Genomic DNA, 18,125 nt, shown 5'->3' on the forward strand with positions numbered 1-18,125 from the left:
GAAAATTCTGTCGTTAAAGACAATACTCCTGACTGCGTTGGCCTCCATCAAGAGGGTAGGGGACCTGCAGGCATTTTCGGTGGACGAATCGTGCCTGGAATTCGGGCCCGGTAACTCTCATGTGATCATGAGACCCCGGCCTGGATATGTGCCCAAGGTTCCCACTACTCCCTTCCGGGATCAAGTGGTGAGCCTGCAAGCGCTGCCTTCGGAGGAGGCAGACCCAGCCCTAGCTTTTCTCTGTCCCGTCCGTGCTCTCCGGACTTACGTGGATAGAACGCAAAGCTTCAGGACCTCAGAGCAGCTCTTCGTCTGTTACGGAGGACAGCAGAAGGGAAAGGCTGTCTCCAAGCAGAGGATGGCCCACTGGATAGTGGATGCCATCGTCTTGGCTTATCAGTCCCAAGACGTGCCCTGCCCGCTCGGGTTAAGAGCCCACTCCACTAGGGGTGTTGCCTCTTCCTGGGCGCTGGCTCGTGGCACCTCGCTGACAGATATTTGTAGAGCTGCGGGCTGGGCGACACCTAATACTTTCGCTAGATTCTATAGCCTCCGTGTAGAGCCGGTTTCTTCCTGTGTGCTCACTTCCCATAGTCAGTAACACCGAAGTGCCCATTCTAGTGTCGGCTTGCTGCGCCATTCCCTCCCCTATGGTAGACGGATGCGTGCGCTTATTCTGCTCCAGTCGAGTTCCCCGGATCGGCGAACCCTGTTGAGTCCTCCGCAACCCGCGGCAGTCGGACGTGGCGGAGCGTTCGACGCAAGGTCTAACACTCGTATGCATTGGTGGAACTTGTGTTAGGCTGGGTTCCATATGTAGTGACCCCCACGGCGGTCCCATATGTGTATTCTTCCACGGTACGGTTCCTTACGGCGAGCCCGTGTCTTTCCCCGACTCTGCCGTCCCAGGTACGTGTTGTCCCCCTCCACGAATTGGCCGGGGCCACCCCTGGGACTTCCGTATGTTGTGCTGCCCACGGCCAGCCCATACGTGTATTCTCCACATGTTAACTCCCTCTGGGCATGATGTGGCTTCCGCAGCTGCCTTCACAGGCACGCTTTCCCAGCGTTATCCAATACAGTCAGCTGAATGGGTCTTGCGGAACAGCAGCTTGGACTCTCCCTGCGTGAACTTTCCCGCCCGCATCAGATCGGGGTCTGAGGGGCTCATCGCTGGGCACTGGAAGTGGTAGTAACTGTGGCGTTTTCCATAGGGGATCCCAATTCGTCGAACGTGACCGACTGAATGGGAACGTCTCGGTTACGTATGGTAACCCTCGTTCCCTGAAGGAGGGAACGGAGACGTACTTCCCGTCGCCACAGTTGCTGTACCATCACTGCAGGTTGAGCCACTAAGTTCGGCTCCTCAGTGAAAAACAGCGTGCATTCGCTCTCGCTTCCTGTTTATACCCGCGGCGCGGGGCGGAGCGCGAGATGCAAATCTCGCATGCCAATGGCCCATTGGCCTGTTCTCTATATCTCGAAGCTGATAGGGGCTCCCTGAAGTGATCCTAATCCCAATTCGTCGGTACGTCCGACGTACGTCTCCGTTCCCTCCCTCAGGGAACGAGGGTTACCATACGTAACCGAGACGTTTTTGGCGTGTTTCCCGTCAGGTGCCAAACCCACCCATCAGTTCAGCTCACACCACAGTCTGGTCAACACCGTGAGCCGCTCTCCGTTCTTCAAGGACATCATCCTGACCGTGGCCAGCTACAGTTTTGCCATCTGGAAAGAAGGGGTCATGGTGAGGCAACTTCAGCTTAGAATGGAATAGCCAGTAGTTTGAGGTTTACTTGAGTTTTCGTCCATCCCTGTTTCAGAGCGGCCCGATCCTCATGTCGACCTGCTCCAAGGTGATGTCCACGGTCGGTCACTGGTCCCTGTCCCGGCCGGCTGTCTTCTTCATCGGCAAGGAAGACGGAAACGTCGAGATATGGGACCTGCTGCAAAACACCCGCGAGCCCTCGCAAACCCAGAACATCAGCACCGCCTCCATCACCTGCATCAAGACCAGCAGCTCCTCCGGTGAGCCCCAAACTGACCCGTCTGGAGGTCATTGCATAGTTTGTTTGGTGAATCTGACCCCAGATGCTGAGGTGTCCCATTTCTCTCCCGTAGGGAAGCATCATCTTCTGGCGGTATCAGACCATATCGGCACCCTACACATCCTGCAGATCCCATGGACCCTGCGCAAGTCCTCCAGCAACGAGGTGGGAATGTCACCTCAGATCCTGTGTTTAAATTCTGGAGTGAATAAAAAAAAAAAAAAGCATCAATACATAATTCATCTCTTTAGTTCATGGACCCTTTTCACAGACTAATGACTCCTTTCCACACTTATTAACATTGTAAATGTATAATATTAAACTTTGTGTACTCTTTCTGAGAAACACGGTTGACATCATGAGTGGACACGCCCCCTACTGCTGATTGACTCTCTCTCATCCCCCATCATGAGTGGACACGCCCCCTACTGCTGATTGACTCTCTCTCTCCTCCATCATGAGTGGACACGCCCCCTACTGCTGATTGACTCTCTCTCATCCCCCATCATGAGTGGACACGCCCCCTACTGCTGATTGACTCTCTCTCATCCCCCATCATGAGTGGACACGCCCCCTACTGCTGATTGACTCTCTCTCTCCTCCATCATGAGTGGACACGCCCCCTACTGCTGATTGACTCTCTCTCATCCCCATCATGAGTGGACACGCTCCCTACTGCTGATTGACTCACTCTCATCCCCCATCATGAGTGGACACGCCCCCTACTGCTGATTGACTCTCTCTCTCCTCCATCATGAGTGGACACGCCCCCTACTGCTGATTGATTCACTCTCTCTCCTCCATGCGTGGACATGCCCCCTACTGCTGATTGACTCACTCTCTCCTCCTCCATCATGAGTGGACACGCCCCCTACTGCTGATTGACTCACTCTCTCTCCTCCATCATGAGTGGACACGCCCCCTACTGCTGATTGACTCACTCTCTCCTCCTCCATCATGAGTGGACACGCCCCCTACTGCTGATTGACTCACTCTCTCTCCTCCATCATGAGTGGACATGCCCCCTACTGCTGATTGACTCACTCTCTCTCCTCCATGCGTGGACATGCCCCCTACTGCTGATTGACTCACTCTCTCCTCCTCCATCATGAGTGGACACGCCCCCTACTGCTGATTGACTCACTCTCTCTCCTCCATCATGAGTGGACACGCCCCCTACTGCTGATTGACTCACTCTCTCCTCCTCCATCATGAGTGGACACGCCCCCTACTGCTGATTGACTCACCCTCTCCTCCTCCATCATGAGTGGACACGCCCCCTACTGATTGAATAGCCAGTAGTTTGAGGTTTACTTGAGTTTTCGTCCATCCCTGTTTCAGAGCGGCCCGCTCCTCATGTCGACCTGCTCCAAGGTGATGTCCACGGTCGGTCACTGGTCCCTGTCCCGGCCGGCTGTCTTCTTCATCGGCATCATGAGTGGACACGCCCCCTACTGCTGATTGACTCACTCTCTCTCCTCGCCCATCATGAGTGGACACGCCCCCTACTGCTGATTGACTCTCTCTCATCCCCCATCATGAGTGGACACGCCCCCTACTGCTGATTGACTCACTCTCTCCTCCCCCATCATGAGTGGACACGCCCCCTACTGCTGATTGACTCTCTCTCTCCTCCATCATGAGTGGACACGCCCCCTACTGCTGATTGACTCTCTCTCATCCCCATCATGAGTGGACACGCCCCCTACTGCTGATTGACTCACTCTCTCCTCCTCCATCATGAGTGGACACGCCCCCTACTGCTGATTGACTCTCTCTCTCCTCCATCATGAGTGGACACGCCCCCTACTGCTGATTGACTCACTCTCTCTCCTCCATGCGTGGACATGCCCCCAACTGCTGATTGACTCACTCTCTCCTCCTCCATCATGAGTGGACACGCCCCCTACTGCTGATTGACTCACTCTCTCTCCTCCATCATGAGTGGACACGCCCCCTACTGCTGATTGACTCACTCTCTCCTCCTCCATCATGAGTGGACACGCCCCCTACTGCTGATTGACTCACTCTCTCTCCTCCATCATGAGTGGACACGCCCCCTACTGCTGATTGACTCACTCTCTCTCCTCCATGCGTGGACATGCCCCCTACTGCTGATTGACTCACTCTCTCCTCCTCCATCATGAGTGGACACGCCCCCTACTGCTGATTGACTCACTCTCTCTCCTCCATCATGAGTGGACACGCCCCCTACTGCTGATTGACTCACTCTCTCCTCCTCCATCATGAGTGGACACACCCCCTACTGTTGATTGACTCACTCTCTCTCCTCCATCATGAGTGGACACGCCCCCTACTGCTGATTGACTCACTCTCTCCTCCTCCATCATGAGTGGACACGCCCCCTACTGCTGATTGACTCACTCTCTCTCCTCCATCATGAGTGGACACGGCCCCTACTGCTGATTGACTCACTCTCTCTCCTCGCCCATCATGAGTGGACACGCCCCCTACTGCTGATTGACTTTCTCTCCTCCTCCATCATGAGTGGACACGCCCCCTACTGCTGATTGACTCACTCTCTCCTCCTCCATCATGAGTGGACACGCCCCCTACTGCTGATTGACTCACTTTCTCCTCCTCCATCATGAGTGGACACGCCCCCTACTGCTGATTGACTCACTCTCTCTCCTCCTCCATCATGAGTGGACACGCCCCCTATTGCTGATTGACTCACTCTCTCCTCCTCCATCATGAGTGGACACGCCCCCTATTGCTGATTGACTCACTCTCTCCTCCTCCATCATGAGTGGACACGCCCCCTACTGCTGATTGACTCTCTCTCTCTCCTCCTCCATCATGAGTGGACACGCCCCCTACTGCTGATTGACTCACTCTCTCTCCTCCCCCATCATGAGTGGACACGCCCCCTACTGCTGATTGACTCTCTCTCTCTCCTCCTCCTTCATGAGTGGACACGCCCCCTATTGCTGATTGACTCACTCTCTCCTCCTCCATCATGAGTGGACACGCCCCCTACTGCTGATTGACTCACTCTCTCCTCCTCCATCATGAGTGGACACGCCCCCTACTGCTGATTGACTCACCCTCTCTCCTCCCCCATCATGAGTGGACACGCCCCCTACTGCTGATTGACTCACTCTTTCCTCATCTATCATGAGTGGACACGCCCCCTACTGCTGATTGACTCACTCTTTCCTCATCTATCATGAGTGGACGCGCCCCCTACTGCTGATTGACTCACTCTTTCCTCATCTATCATGAGTGGACACGCCCCCTACTGCTGATTGACTCACTCTCTCTTCTCCTCCATCATGAGTGGACACGCCCCCTACTGCTGATTGACTCACTCTCTCTCCTCCTCCATCATGAGTGGACACGCCCCCTACTGCTGATTGACTCACTCTCTCTCCTCCCCCATCATGAGTGGACACGCCCCCTACTGCTGATTGACTCACCCTCTCTCCTCCCCCATCATGAGTGGACACGCCCCCTACTGCTGATTGACTCACTCTTTCCTCATCTATCATGAGTGGACACGCCCCCTACTGCTGATTGACTCACTCTTTCCTCATCTATCATGAGTGGACGCGCCCCCTACTGCTGATTGACTCACTCTTTCCTCCCCCATCATGAGTGGACACGCCCCCTACTGCTGATTGACTCACTCTCTCTCCTCCATCATGAGTGGACACGCCCCCTACTGCTGATTGACTCACTCTCTCTCCCCCATCATGAGTGGACACGCCCCCTATTGCTGATTGACTCACTCTCTCTCCTCCATCATGAGTGGACACGCCCCCTACTGCTGATTGACTCACTCTCTCTCCTCCCCCATCATGAGTGGACACGCCCCCTACAGCTGATTGACTCACTCTCTCCTCCTCCATCATGAGTGGACACGCCCCCTATTGCTGATTGACTCACTCTCTCTCCTCCATCATGAGTGGACACGCCCCCTACAGCTGATTGACTCACTCTCTCCTCCTCCATCATGAGTGGACACGCCCCCTACAGCTGATTGACTCACTCTCTCCTCCTCCATCATGAGTGGACACGCCCCCTACAGCTGATTGACTCACTCTCTCCTCCTCCATCATGAGTGGACACGCCCCCTACTGCTGATTGGCTCACTCTCCTCCATCATGAGTGGACACGCCCCCTACTGCTGATTGACTCACTCTCTCTCCTCCTTCATCATGAGTGGACACGCCCCCTACTGCTGATTGACTCACTCTCTCTCCTCCCCCATCATGAGTGAACACGCCCCCTACTGCTGATTGGCTCACTCTCTCCTCCTCCATCATGAGTGGACACGCCCCCTACTGCTGATTGGCTAAAATAATGTTGTAGTGATTGGTCTGATCCACATCTCTTATTTACTATTATACAAACACAATATTTCTTTAGAACACACACAGAACAGACATTAGCAAATATTAACAAATTGTTTTTGTAGGTGTTGATTTAAATTTTCAACAGAACATTTCTTCTGAGAAGCTCAGAAATGTGAAAAGAGTCCATTTGGGATTAAAAGAGCCATTTAATGTTGACTTTAGGTATTTTATAAGGCATGACTAAAAATGCAATCAAAGTAGGACTAGGATTTATAACGGAGAGATATCACATGTTCCCTGCAGAGACAGAATGTGAGGAAGTACTTCGAAAAGGAAGAGGAACGGCTGGAGTACTTTGAGAAACGACAAGAGAAGCAAAAGAAAGAGATGGAAGCTCAACAGCTGAGGAAGAAGACGGTGAGAGAGGAACACTGGGTTTTTATAGTCAAATAAAACATTTTCAGTACTTGAAATAAAGGTAACATTAACTGAAATCAAATCAAATATTAAAAAGATTTCATCTAGTTGCCAAAGCAACCTTTCTCATTTTCATTTAGTTTAACTTGATGTACTAAAATAACTAAAACTGAAATTAAAATGTATTTTAAAAAAATATTAAAAAACGACAAAAACACAACAAAATTACTAAAACGTGAAAATACAAAAATAAAAACGAATTCAACATCTCAATGATACAAAAATTACTCTGACATTTACTCACCTTCATGTATGACGTTCTTTCTTCTGAGAAACACAAAAAAAGAAGTTATTTAGAAGAATATATTTTTACATATAATGAAAGTGAAGGAAATCTGAGGCTGAGCGACAAAAGGACAAAACGCGCTAATCATGTGCACTGTATTCTAGGTCTTTTGAGGTCATGTGATGCTGAATAATAAGGGTTTGTTTCTAATAAAAGAAAAAAAAACTAGTTTGAAATTTAAGGGTGATAAAATGATAATTGATTTTTCGGCTGAATTATTCCTGTAAGACTCCGAATACAACGAGGATGATTCCTACACTGTAAAAAAAAATTTAGTTGGTTTAACTTAAAAAAGTAAGTAACCTGTTTGCCTTAAAATTTTGAGTTCATTGAAATTAAAAATTTGAGTTAATACAATGAAGGAAATTGATTTAATAAATAGAAACTCAAAATATTATTGTATCTGAACCACATAAAAAAAAGTGATAAATCATGAAAATATCACAATTTGGCATGTTTCACTGCATTATTACAAATAAAACACAATTATGCAATATGTTTACAAAATATTTTAATAATGTTGATTCTCAAATGTTTATTGTATTAACTCAAATTTTTAATTTCAATGAACTCAACATTTTAACTTATTTAAAAAAAAATTTTTTACAGTGCATGTGCTTTGAGATTATGTACACTTTAAATAATTTAAGATTTAAATGGAATCCATTTGTATCACACAGTTTTAACATAAACAGTCTAATAAACTTAATGTGATGCATATTTGTCAGTCATACATAAATTAAACCGGTAAGATTCCTGCACTCAAAAAATCATGGCATAGTTTATCATTAACTATTTTTAAATAATAACATGTTCTTATTCAAATTGCTTAGAATTAGCATAAATCTGTTAACAATACCATTTTTTTCAGTTAAAAAGTTTGAATATGGTTAAAAATATGTGGAAAAAGCAATATACAATCAGATGAACTGTATGAGATTGAAAGAAATTGGATTTATTGATGATAAGCTGGTTATTGTGTATTTAACACACATTCTGTTCATTAGTGCTATTACAGAAATCTGACCGGTTTCATTTATGAATCACATTAAATACAAATAAGTTGGGGTAAAAATGCAGAACGTTTTCTCTTGGGGTTAGATTATAGTATTTATAACAAGCCGTTTATGATTCAATAGAAGTCATTATGAAACAATAGAAGTTCTATGCCATGTCCCCATTCAGATGTCTCTGTAGTGTGTGTGTGTGTGTGTATAAGCTCACAGCAAACACAGATGAAACCTGGCGCTGCAGCAGCTGTACTTCAGCTGGAATGTGTGATTGAGTGATTCCAGATCTGCTCAGACTTGCTGAATATATTTACTAAATATGAAAGTATGCTGCTGTCTGTCTCTCTGAGGGTCGAAAACACACACATTTGTGTTTTCACACCCTCCTGACGCCCGCGGACACATGATGCTGGAGGCTTTCTGGAGGGATTTCAAGAAAAAAACACTTAATGTTTCTGATTTAAGGCAAGACACCACAGGCTAAACCAGTGTTTCTTTAATGGACCGGTCAATTTTGAGATTTTGCTTCCATAACAGTGGAAAGAAAACATCCAAAACACACATTTGAGTCTTTATTTTATTGCACTTTATGTATTAGCGTCTGTAGATTTGGATTATGATACATATCTTTAAAGAGATTGTTCTCCCCTTCAGCAGCACTTACACACACCAAAACTTACAGTTTTGTTCCTGACTATATTCTGAAGGTTTGTACTGAGGGGTTTGCTCATATGTCATTCACACTGATTTATATAGCATTTTATTCATAAAAATTTAGTTTTTTCTGTTTGTTTCACAGTATTTTCTGATTTATGCCGTGATAACAATAGATATTCAAAATCCCCTCAGTAAAATCCTTTAACTCTAATATGTCAACAAAACCAAACAATAATTTTGAACCTGGCTTTATTTAATGTTCAGATTTATGTTCTGGAAATATATGAAAATGAGTGCGTATTAATTTCATAGTGCCTCATTTACATATTTAACCATTATAATATAGAACATTCTTATTTTAATCATAAACTCACTTAATTCTTTTCAGAAAATGAGACTTAATATCTTAAGTAATTTTCCATCTCAAATGAATGTATCTTAAATGTGGTGCTCTTTAGTCATGTTTGAAAAATTTAGCGTTTAATTTTTTAAAAAATTTCATCGGAAGGTTACAAAACTTGGTAAAGGTTTTAGCACTTGCAATGTGAACACAAAAAAATCATGGACATGATTTGAATAGGTTAAATGGTCCTGAAAAAAACAGTCACACTTGTATTGTTCGCATTGGAAATGAATGGGAGACGAATTTCAGTGGAAGCGTTTGGTACTGCAGCCAAACAAACTCTGACTGAACTCTCTTTTTTTTTAGATATCAACCTCAGATTTGGAACATAACTTGTTTAGATTTATGACTTTGATTGTCTCAGTTTTAGAGTAAAACATGTTTTGGAAAGTATATATTTTATCTAAAAATATATATAAAAAATGTGCATTTTTCATAACAATAAGCTTAAACTTGCATAACTTTTTCAAAGTTCACTTTAAAAAAAAAAAATTTTCACTGCAACAATCTGCCAATTGCAAATCTTTAAAAAGATCAAAACTTCAGTCTGTGCTCCAAGGCATTCAAGATTTATGAGTTTAAGTTGGAAATTTCACTTTCAGGTCTATGTTCAAAAAGTGAATAAATTGATTATAAACTACTGCATAATGTAGTACCATAAAATCTCCTAAAAATATGAAATAAAAATATTAACTTGTGTGATCTGTTGTTCACCAGGAGCCAGTGGTGCCACTGAAACAGGACGAGGAACTGGAGGCGGAAGCACTGAAGGGATATGAACAGTTTCTGGCCCTGGAAAAGGTCATTTTGAAGAACATGGGCCTCCTGACCGAAACAGAAGACCAGTCAGACCTGTAACGCATTAGAGACATCACCATCATCATATCATCTAACAAAGTACAAATTACAGCTGAGTCAGATATTCTAATAACACTGGTGTTTATAATTAGATAAATTCTTTGAAAAATAAAACCCATCTAGTTTGTCATTCCAATTGAACAATATAAATAATGCAGTGTTATTCGGTGTCAACTTTCTTTTCAAAGAATCTTAACAGAATGCTAATGGTATGTTTGGAACAACAATCCAGATATTATAATAATTTAAAATCAGTTCTACAGGATCAAAGACTGTAGCTAAAACAACCTGTGTATCAAAAGTTTGAATGCGAAACATTAAAAACGCATTTTCCTAAAAAAAGCAGATGGTGTTGTTATTGTAAGCTGCGAGCGCAGTGACCTTGAAGATTGATTCTTCCTCCGGTTACTCGTCTTGAGTTAATCTTCATTTCCCTTCAGTAATCAAACACGCTCTTAATTCAGCGGCTTCACCTCCGACAGCTAATCTATAACAGCTTATCTGGTTACAAGCGGACACGTTCAGGCACTTAATGTACAATATTGATCCGCTTCAGCCCGACTCGCATCGATTCAATAAAGACACTAAACTTCCTTCTCAGGAGCGTGCAGGTTTGGTCAATTTACAGTGACTTTCAGGTCAATATCATAAAAATGCATCCTATTCAACTTTCAAACTTGTAAAGTTTATACTGTTTTGTCTACCATTTGAAAACATCCCACTGGTGAACATTTCTATGTAAATTGTTAATCACATAATTGCATAGACTGAACCCAATACAATAATTTCCGTAACATGATTTTACCCACATTTCATGAATAATGCACATAAAACAACACAAAACATTACTTTTGCAAGAGAAGCACTTTCCTCTCAATAATAACAACGCTCACTTTAAATTTTTAATCCAGTTTTTTTGTAAGCAAATGCTGCAGATAATGAGTCAAGAAAGAGAAATCGCAACGGATTCATTCCTCACTCTAGAAATGCGATGCATTCACTGCAAAAAATGCTTGTCTTACTTAGTATTTTTGTCTTGTTTCTAGTCTAAATATCTAAAAATTCTTAAATCAAGATGCATTTACTAGATAAGTAAAATGACATAAGATATTTTTTCTTGTTTTCTTGAAAATAAAATCAAAATGAAGTGAGTTTTTGCTTAAAACAAGCAAAATGATCTGCCAATGAAATGAGAAAAATAATCTTGTTTCTGATTGAAATCTTGTTTCTGTCCCAAACAAAAATACGATTATTTTTCTCACCCCATTGGCAGATATTTTTGCTTGTTTTAAGCAAAAACTCACTTCATTTAGATTTTTTCCCCAGAAAACATATCTTATGTCATTTTACGTATCTAGTAAATGCATCTTGATTTAAGAATTATTAGATATTTGGACTGGAAACAAGAAAAAATACTACATAAGAAGAGCATTTTTTGCAGTGTTATGGGATGCTGTATTTCATGCAATGTGCTTTTTTAACATTCTGCACATCTTGGCAATTGTCTTAACATATTCACACTAATTCACAAACTCATAAGTTTTGTGTCTGTTGCATGAATCCGCACGTCGGTCAATGAACCGAACAATCGCGTCTTGTGTTCATTATCCAGCTGCATTAGACGTCTATCTCTGCGTTTTCTCTCCTTAATCTGTTCCTGTTGGGCAAACAAAGGCAGTTTTGACTAAATCTGGCCGCGTTTCAGCACTGATAAAGCTTTTTTCTCCTTTAAGCTCCGTCTGATACTCTGATAGACGTGTAATCTTACAGACTTCTAATCTACGAGTGCAGATTTTAAAGTATAAATGCTAAATGTACAGTGACGACATCAGCATGATCACCTCTACGAAGCGCCAGCCAATCAAAGGTCATCTCTTCCAGGCGAGCCAATCACAACGCTCTGTTTCGCATCAAAGGGTCTTCGGGACTTGACTGGGCCAATCGCACGTCTGAAGTGCAGCCAAATGCTGACAGACGTGTGGATGTTTATCATAGAAAGCAAAGCAGGTGTCTCTGAAGACGAAATCGGTGAGATTTCAGACCTACAGGATGACATTTACCCAGCGTATCTGTGGAAAAACAGGCCGGTAATCAGAGGCTGCATCCTTTGAAGGCCAAATGCGTCGGCAAATGCTCCTTCGAATAAGGCCAACAAATGCTTATTTCCCTGGGCCGTGAAGGAAAGAACGAGTGGATCCTTCACAGCCCATCCCAAGATTCATTATGTGCCAGTGGTTTTTGGCACAGACTCACTTTATTTATCAGACTGATGATGACTGAGCCGCATGACAGATCGCCAGCTAATGTTCCAGTGACAAATTACAGGCACTGAAATGGGAATCTGCAGAGGAAAAAAGGTGACTCATTGAAGCACACGACCATCTGTAAAAATAATCTACTAAATACACTATATTGCCAAAAGTATTGGGACGCCCCTCCAAATCATTGAGTTCAGGTGTTCCAATCACTTCCATGGCCACAGGTGTATAAATCAAGCACTAGGCATGCAGACGCTTCTACACACATTAGTGAGAGAATGGGCCGCTCTCAGGAGCTCAGAGAACTCAAGCATGGGGCCATGATACTCCCTGTGGCCTTCAGATGAGCTCAAGAACAGTGTGTAGAGCTTCAGGGAATGGGTTTCCATGGCCGAGCCGCTCATCCAAGCCTTACATCACCAAAGCGTGGGATGCAGTGGGGTAAAGCGAGCCGCCACTGGGCTCTAAAGCAGTGGAGACGTGTTCTTTGGAGTGACCAATCACGCTTCTCTGTCTGAAAATCCCATGGACGAGTCTGGGTTTGGCGGTCGCCATGAGAAGAGGACTTGGACGGGGGATTATGGGGTGGGGTTGTTTTTCAGGGGTTGGCCCCTTAGTTCCAGTGAAAGGAACTCTTAATGCTTCACCAAGACATTTTGGACAATTTCATGCTCCCAACTTTGTGGGAACAGTTTGGGGACGGCCCCTTCCTGTCCCAGCATGACTGCGCTCCAGTGCACAAAGCGTCGCTCCATAAAGACATGGATGAGCAAGTTTGGTGTGGGGGAACTGGAGTCCTGACCTCAACCCGATAGAACACCTTTGGGATGAACTAGAGCGGAGACTGAGAGCCAGGCCTTCTCGTCCAACATCAGTGCCTGACCTCACAAATGTGCTTCTAGAAGAATCCCCATAAACACACTCCTAAACCTTGTGGAAAGCCTTCCCAGAAGAGCTGCAAAGGGTGGGCCGACTCCATATTAAACCCTACGGATTAAGAATGGGAAGCTCATGTGCATGTAAAGGGAGGCGTCCCAAAACTTTTGGCAATATGGTGCACATCAAGACATTAAAGAAAAACAGTCGAGTCGTCGGAGCTGCATGAAACAAACTTTAATGTGATCATATACTTCTCAATATCAGTACAAATAATATCTGCTTTAGTCATACGTTCATCTTAGCACAAGCAAACTTTTACAAAACCGCATCAGAGAGAAACAGGAATGTTTTATCAAAGCAGCTAACACGTTTCCTTCTTGCTGACCACGGATCAGTCGACATCTGATCCCAAATCAGGCTTCAGGAAACCAGATTAAACACTCTAAAGGTGCGGCCACACTAGATTTGCATCAATGCACATTTAAAAGCATGCAGACTGAAATCTGCAATCAGTTAACATTATTATTATTTTTATGAAAGTGTTCAAATGAGAAGTCCATATGCAAGACTTCATATCCAATTTATTTAGCATAAAAGTATGCAAAATTACTTTTACATACTTAAAATCTAGTGTGACCGCCTTACTGAGAGGAAACGGCGACCATGGCCACCGAACAAACCTCCATTCGACTGCTTTTATTCACTGGATTTGGTGAAATCCTTTATTTATATCTTATATCTTAAAATTAGACTGTAGCATATGGAGACCATTGTCAGGCGAGAAGCACAATCAGTAAAACGAACAGCCCGTGTAAAGTTTCAGTCTTGGATTCACAAGGACTGCAAATTTACAACCGAGCCATAAACGTGAGCAGCTGCCAAATGGGAAAAAAACAAACAGAATTTCACTGTAATTAAAATAATCTCTATCTACACGCATAAATACATCCCGCTCTAGGATACACTGAGAAACACTTTATTTTTGACCGTAAAGCTTTTGACCATGCAATGCTCAAATTTCCTGCACTTTCGTGACCATAAAATACCCAAAATCCATCCTCATTCTGTGACTGTGGGTTATATCATTACATAGCTCCAACAAAATATATATATATATTTATTTATTTAAGGCTGATCTACAGGCCAAATACTACAATGTAGCTGACGAACATTTAAATATGCACAAACTGAAGTGTACGTCATCGAAAATACATATTCCAACTATATTTCTACATACATACATGTGTCTGTCAAATACTGATGAGTTTCTATCCCTGGACTGCTGAGAATGATGCGTTTACAAATATAATGATATAATGAGGACTGTTGTCATGGTGTTACCATGATTATCATTTAGATTGCTCTTTTAAATATTTTAGTGGAGTTTTGTATTTAGGGGCGTCCATCGAAAGCAAAATAAACATCAGCAATTTTAAGTTATTTAAAAAAAAATCTTCTTCTTAAGAAACTTGCATTAAAGTTCTGCCTAGCTATTATTAAATATTAAATGTACTATTTACTACGAGTATATTCATTTTCCGCTGTCCATAGCTTGTTTAGGGGGACGTTTGAAGTAGGTTTGTAAGGAAAAAACTCAAAACAGCTGCTGTTTTAATCTCACACAACTGCTTCCTCTACTAGACCAGTAGTGTTAGTCGCTCCCTGAATGGAAAGGGTGTTGAGTGTCTGATACTGCTCTTGGAGAGCCACCTTCAAGCAAAGTTGATCTCCCAAACAACTGCGTAAAAGTTAAAAGGCAGTACTTAAAGACCTTGATTAGAATCAGGTGCATTTTATTACAGCTGGACCTAAAGGTGGCCTTCCAGGTGCAGGACTGGATTAGGGTATGAGGGTTAGGATATAACATTCAGGGTTTAGAAAGTAAGGTGCAGGGATCTCAAACTACTGGCTCATACCATCTCTGTAGGTGATTTGCATTCGAGACTCCTGGTGAAGGGTTCAGGGTCATGGGGGTTGGGGAACTCAATCCCGCTCCAAGTGATCTACCTTTTTAAGTGATCTCCAATCAGCTGGTAAAAGTGTTTGGAGGGTTGGAAGTTAAGTCTAGAGGAAGCAAGATCTCCAGAGTCTACAGGAAGCAAGATCTCCAGGAGCAGGACTGAACAACTCTAGGACAGGGTAGGGTTAGGATATGACATTCAGAGTTGAGGGACTAGGGCACAGTGATCTCAAACTACTGGCTAACACCACCTCTGTAGATGATTTGCATTCGAGACCCCTGGTGAAGGGTTCAGAGTCATGGGTATTGGGGTTAGGGTAGGGTACTCAATGCCACTCCTAGTGATATACCTCTTTAAGTGATCCCTAATTAGCTGGTTAATGTGTGTTTGGAGGGTTGGAAGTTAAGTCTACAGGAAGCAAGATCTCCAGGAGCAGGACTGAACACCCCTGGTTTAGGGGGTAAGTGTTAGAAAAGGATTAGGGTTAGGATATGACATTCAGAGTTGAAGGACAAGGACGCAGGGATCTCAAACAACAGGCTAACACCACCTCACTAGGTAATTTACATTCAAGGCCCCTGATGTAGAGTTCAGGATCGTTGGGTTGAGGTTTGGGCGCACAATACTGCTCCTGGTGATCTACCTCTTTAAGTGATCCCTAATTAACTGGTTAAAGTGTGTTTGGAGGGTTGGAACTTAAGTCTACAGGAAGCAAGATCTCCAGGAGCAGGACCGAACAACTCTTGGACAGGGTAGGGTTAGGATATGACATTCAGAGTTGAGGGAAAAGGGTGCAGGGATCTAAAACAACTGGCAAACACCAACCCACAATTTCCTTTCGAGACCCCTGATGTAGAGTTCAGGATCGTTGGGTTGAGGTTTGGGCGCTCAATCCCGCTACTGGAGATCTGCCTCTTTAAGTGATCCCCAATTAGCTGGTTAAAGTGTGTTTGGAGGGTTGGAACTTGAGTCTACAGGAAGCAAGATCTCCTGGAGCAGAACTGAACACCCCTGGTTTAGGGTGTAAGTGTTAGAACAGGATTAGGGTTATAATATTCAGAGTTTAGGGAGTAGAGTTCAGGGATCTCAAACTAAGCCACCTCACTAGGTAATTTGCATTTGAGACACCTGGTATAAGGTCAGGGTAGGGTGCTCAATCCCGCTCCTGGTGATCTACCTCTTTAAGTTAACCCCAAGACCTTGATTAGCTGGTTCAAGTGTGTTTGGAGGGTTGGAACTGAAGTCTACAGTAAGCCAGATCTCCATGAGCAGGATTGAGTTCCCCCGGTTTAGGACCTGGGATGTAGCTATAGTACCTAGTACTCCCACCGTAAGGCTTCACACCTGTACCTGAACTAGCCGTGCCTCTAACAGCAGGCCCCATAAGTGCATTGGTTTTCATCGTAATGTTTTGTACCTCTGTAGAAAGTAAAAAGCTCTCGCTCTCGTAAGCACCACCTTGACACAATGAAGGCACCTGGCACACCCCTCAGGGTTCAATGAGTTCTTCTCATAAGAAGAAAAACAATGATGAGATCAACAACATGGAGACCAGGAGACAAACGAAAACACAAATCAGAAGTGAGGAATGTCTTCTTGTACATGCATCCCACGTGTGCATGGGAGCGAGAATGTTCCATAGCGCTTAAGTCTCTAGGGAATCACCACCAAGTTTCCACTGTTCTGGCAAAGAGTCAATACCCTACGTTGAGCTTGTTCTTGTTGAGCTCCCTCTCCAGGTTGCCAATGAGCGTGTCAATGCTCTCCTGCAAGTCCCGTAGGTTGACCCTGTTGCTTAGTACTGGGCTAATGTCCTGGATCTTCATATAGGCCTGGTAGGTGTGCTCTTTGGGTCTGTGCTCCTCGTAATCGGGGAGGATCTGATCGCAGGGGCTGATAGGTAGAGGTTCCTCTACTTGTAGCCTGTCCAAACCTCCTGTATCCTCTTCCTCACTCACTTCCTCCTCTATCTGCATTTCCTCAACCCTCTCCGTTGCCTCGTCCACCTCGGGCAACTCTTGTTCGGGGACAACATCTTCAGTACCTAGTCCGTCATTCGGAGGCTCTTCGCCGGGAACATCATCATAGTCGGCCTCCTCCGGGCAGCTCGGATGGAGGTAAGTTTCCCGGCATCTGCTCCAGTCCCCGGCGTAGCGGTTACTGGGACTGTCCAGACGGCCAGCTCTGGGCCGCAAAACTCCCGCCATGTCCGCCTCAGTTAGATTCAGTACCTGTGGACGCTCTTTCCTCCTCCTTACGGCAGCCGTCACCACTGGGAGCGACTCCATCAGGGCAGGAACCGGAGATGAAGATTTACCCTGAGCGTCCACAACTACAAGAGAAAGAAAACAACGGGTTTAATCAATTGATTATAAATTAATGACACATTTCAGATGATGAGAGAATATCTGGAATAGCCAGTGTTGGGGAATACACCTTGGAAATTGTATTTTACAACATTGAAGCTGTTAAAGGAGGCAATTAATTTACTTAATAGATACTACTTGATAGAGAGAGGAGAATTTATGCATTGCCATTTTAGTAAGTTACTCCCCAAAACTGACAATAATACATGAGGTTTTATAAAAACTCAAAGAATAAAGAACCAACGAGATGCATGCCACAAAACCCCAAACAAACTCCTAAATACTGACACCAAACCAATTTGGCTAAACCTCAAATACTTTTGGTTGAACTAAACCCTTCCCACTAATCCCAAAAGTCGTAACTCTGGCAGATCTGGTAAAGGAAAGTGGCACAACAGTGGCAAGCTATCATTATTTTTAGCTTCTATTTGATCAAATATGCATGCTAGTAAGGTATCGAGATTGTGAAAGGACAGCAGAGGACACGCACAGCACACCCGTTTACCTGTCCCGATGATATTAGCTGCGGTCTACATGTGATGGGACGACTAAAATAAACAAACAAACAAGCAAAAGTAAATATTAGAGCTAAAGAATTAGATT

General features: G+C 44.3%; 2 protein-coding genes across 3 annotated transcripts in view; one reads left to right on the forward strand and one right to left on the reverse strand.

Annotated features, from left to right (window-relative positions):
* dnai3 (dynein axonemal intermediate chain 3) overlaps positions 1 to 10,393 on the forward strand; it is a gene marked incomplete at its 5' end in the record, with an annotated part of 44,634 nt that extends 34,241 nt beyond the window's left edge. The window contains 5 exons of the mRNA XM_079802075.1: positions 1,617 to 1,747; positions 1,824 to 2,028; positions 2,122 to 2,213; positions 6,671 to 6,784; positions 9,918 to 10,393. Coding sequence (XP_079658201.1) covers positions 1,617 to 1,747; positions 1,824 to 2,028; positions 2,122 to 2,213; positions 6,671 to 6,784; positions 9,918 to 10,058 — 683 coding nt within the window. The 3' untranslated portion in view covers positions 10,059 to 10,393. The remainder of the gene's footprint in view (positions 1 to 1,616; positions 1,748 to 1,823; positions 2,029 to 2,121; positions 2,214 to 6,670; positions 6,785 to 9,917) is intronic.
* Positions 10,394 to 13,415: 3,022 nt separating this feature from the next.
* syde2 (synapse defective 1, Rho GTPase, homolog 2 (C. elegans)) overlaps positions 13,416 to 18,125 on the reverse strand; it is a 60,556-nt gene continuing 55,846 nt past the window's right edge. For both annotated transcript variants that reach the window (XM_079802743.1, XM_079802742.1), the window contains exon 6: positions 13,416 to 17,488. In XM_079802743.1, the coding sequence (XP_079658869.1) occupies positions 16,851 to 17,488 (638 nt within the window). In that variant the 3' untranslated portion in view covers positions 13,416 to 16,850. The remainder of the gene's footprint in view (positions 17,489 to 18,125) is intronic.

This window comes from Gobio gobio (genome assembly GCF_949357685.1).
Source record: "Gobio gobio genome assembly, chromosome: 21".
Classification (NCBI taxonomy): Eukaryota; Metazoa; Chordata; class Actinopteri; order Cypriniformes; family Gobionidae; genus Gobio; species Gobio gobio.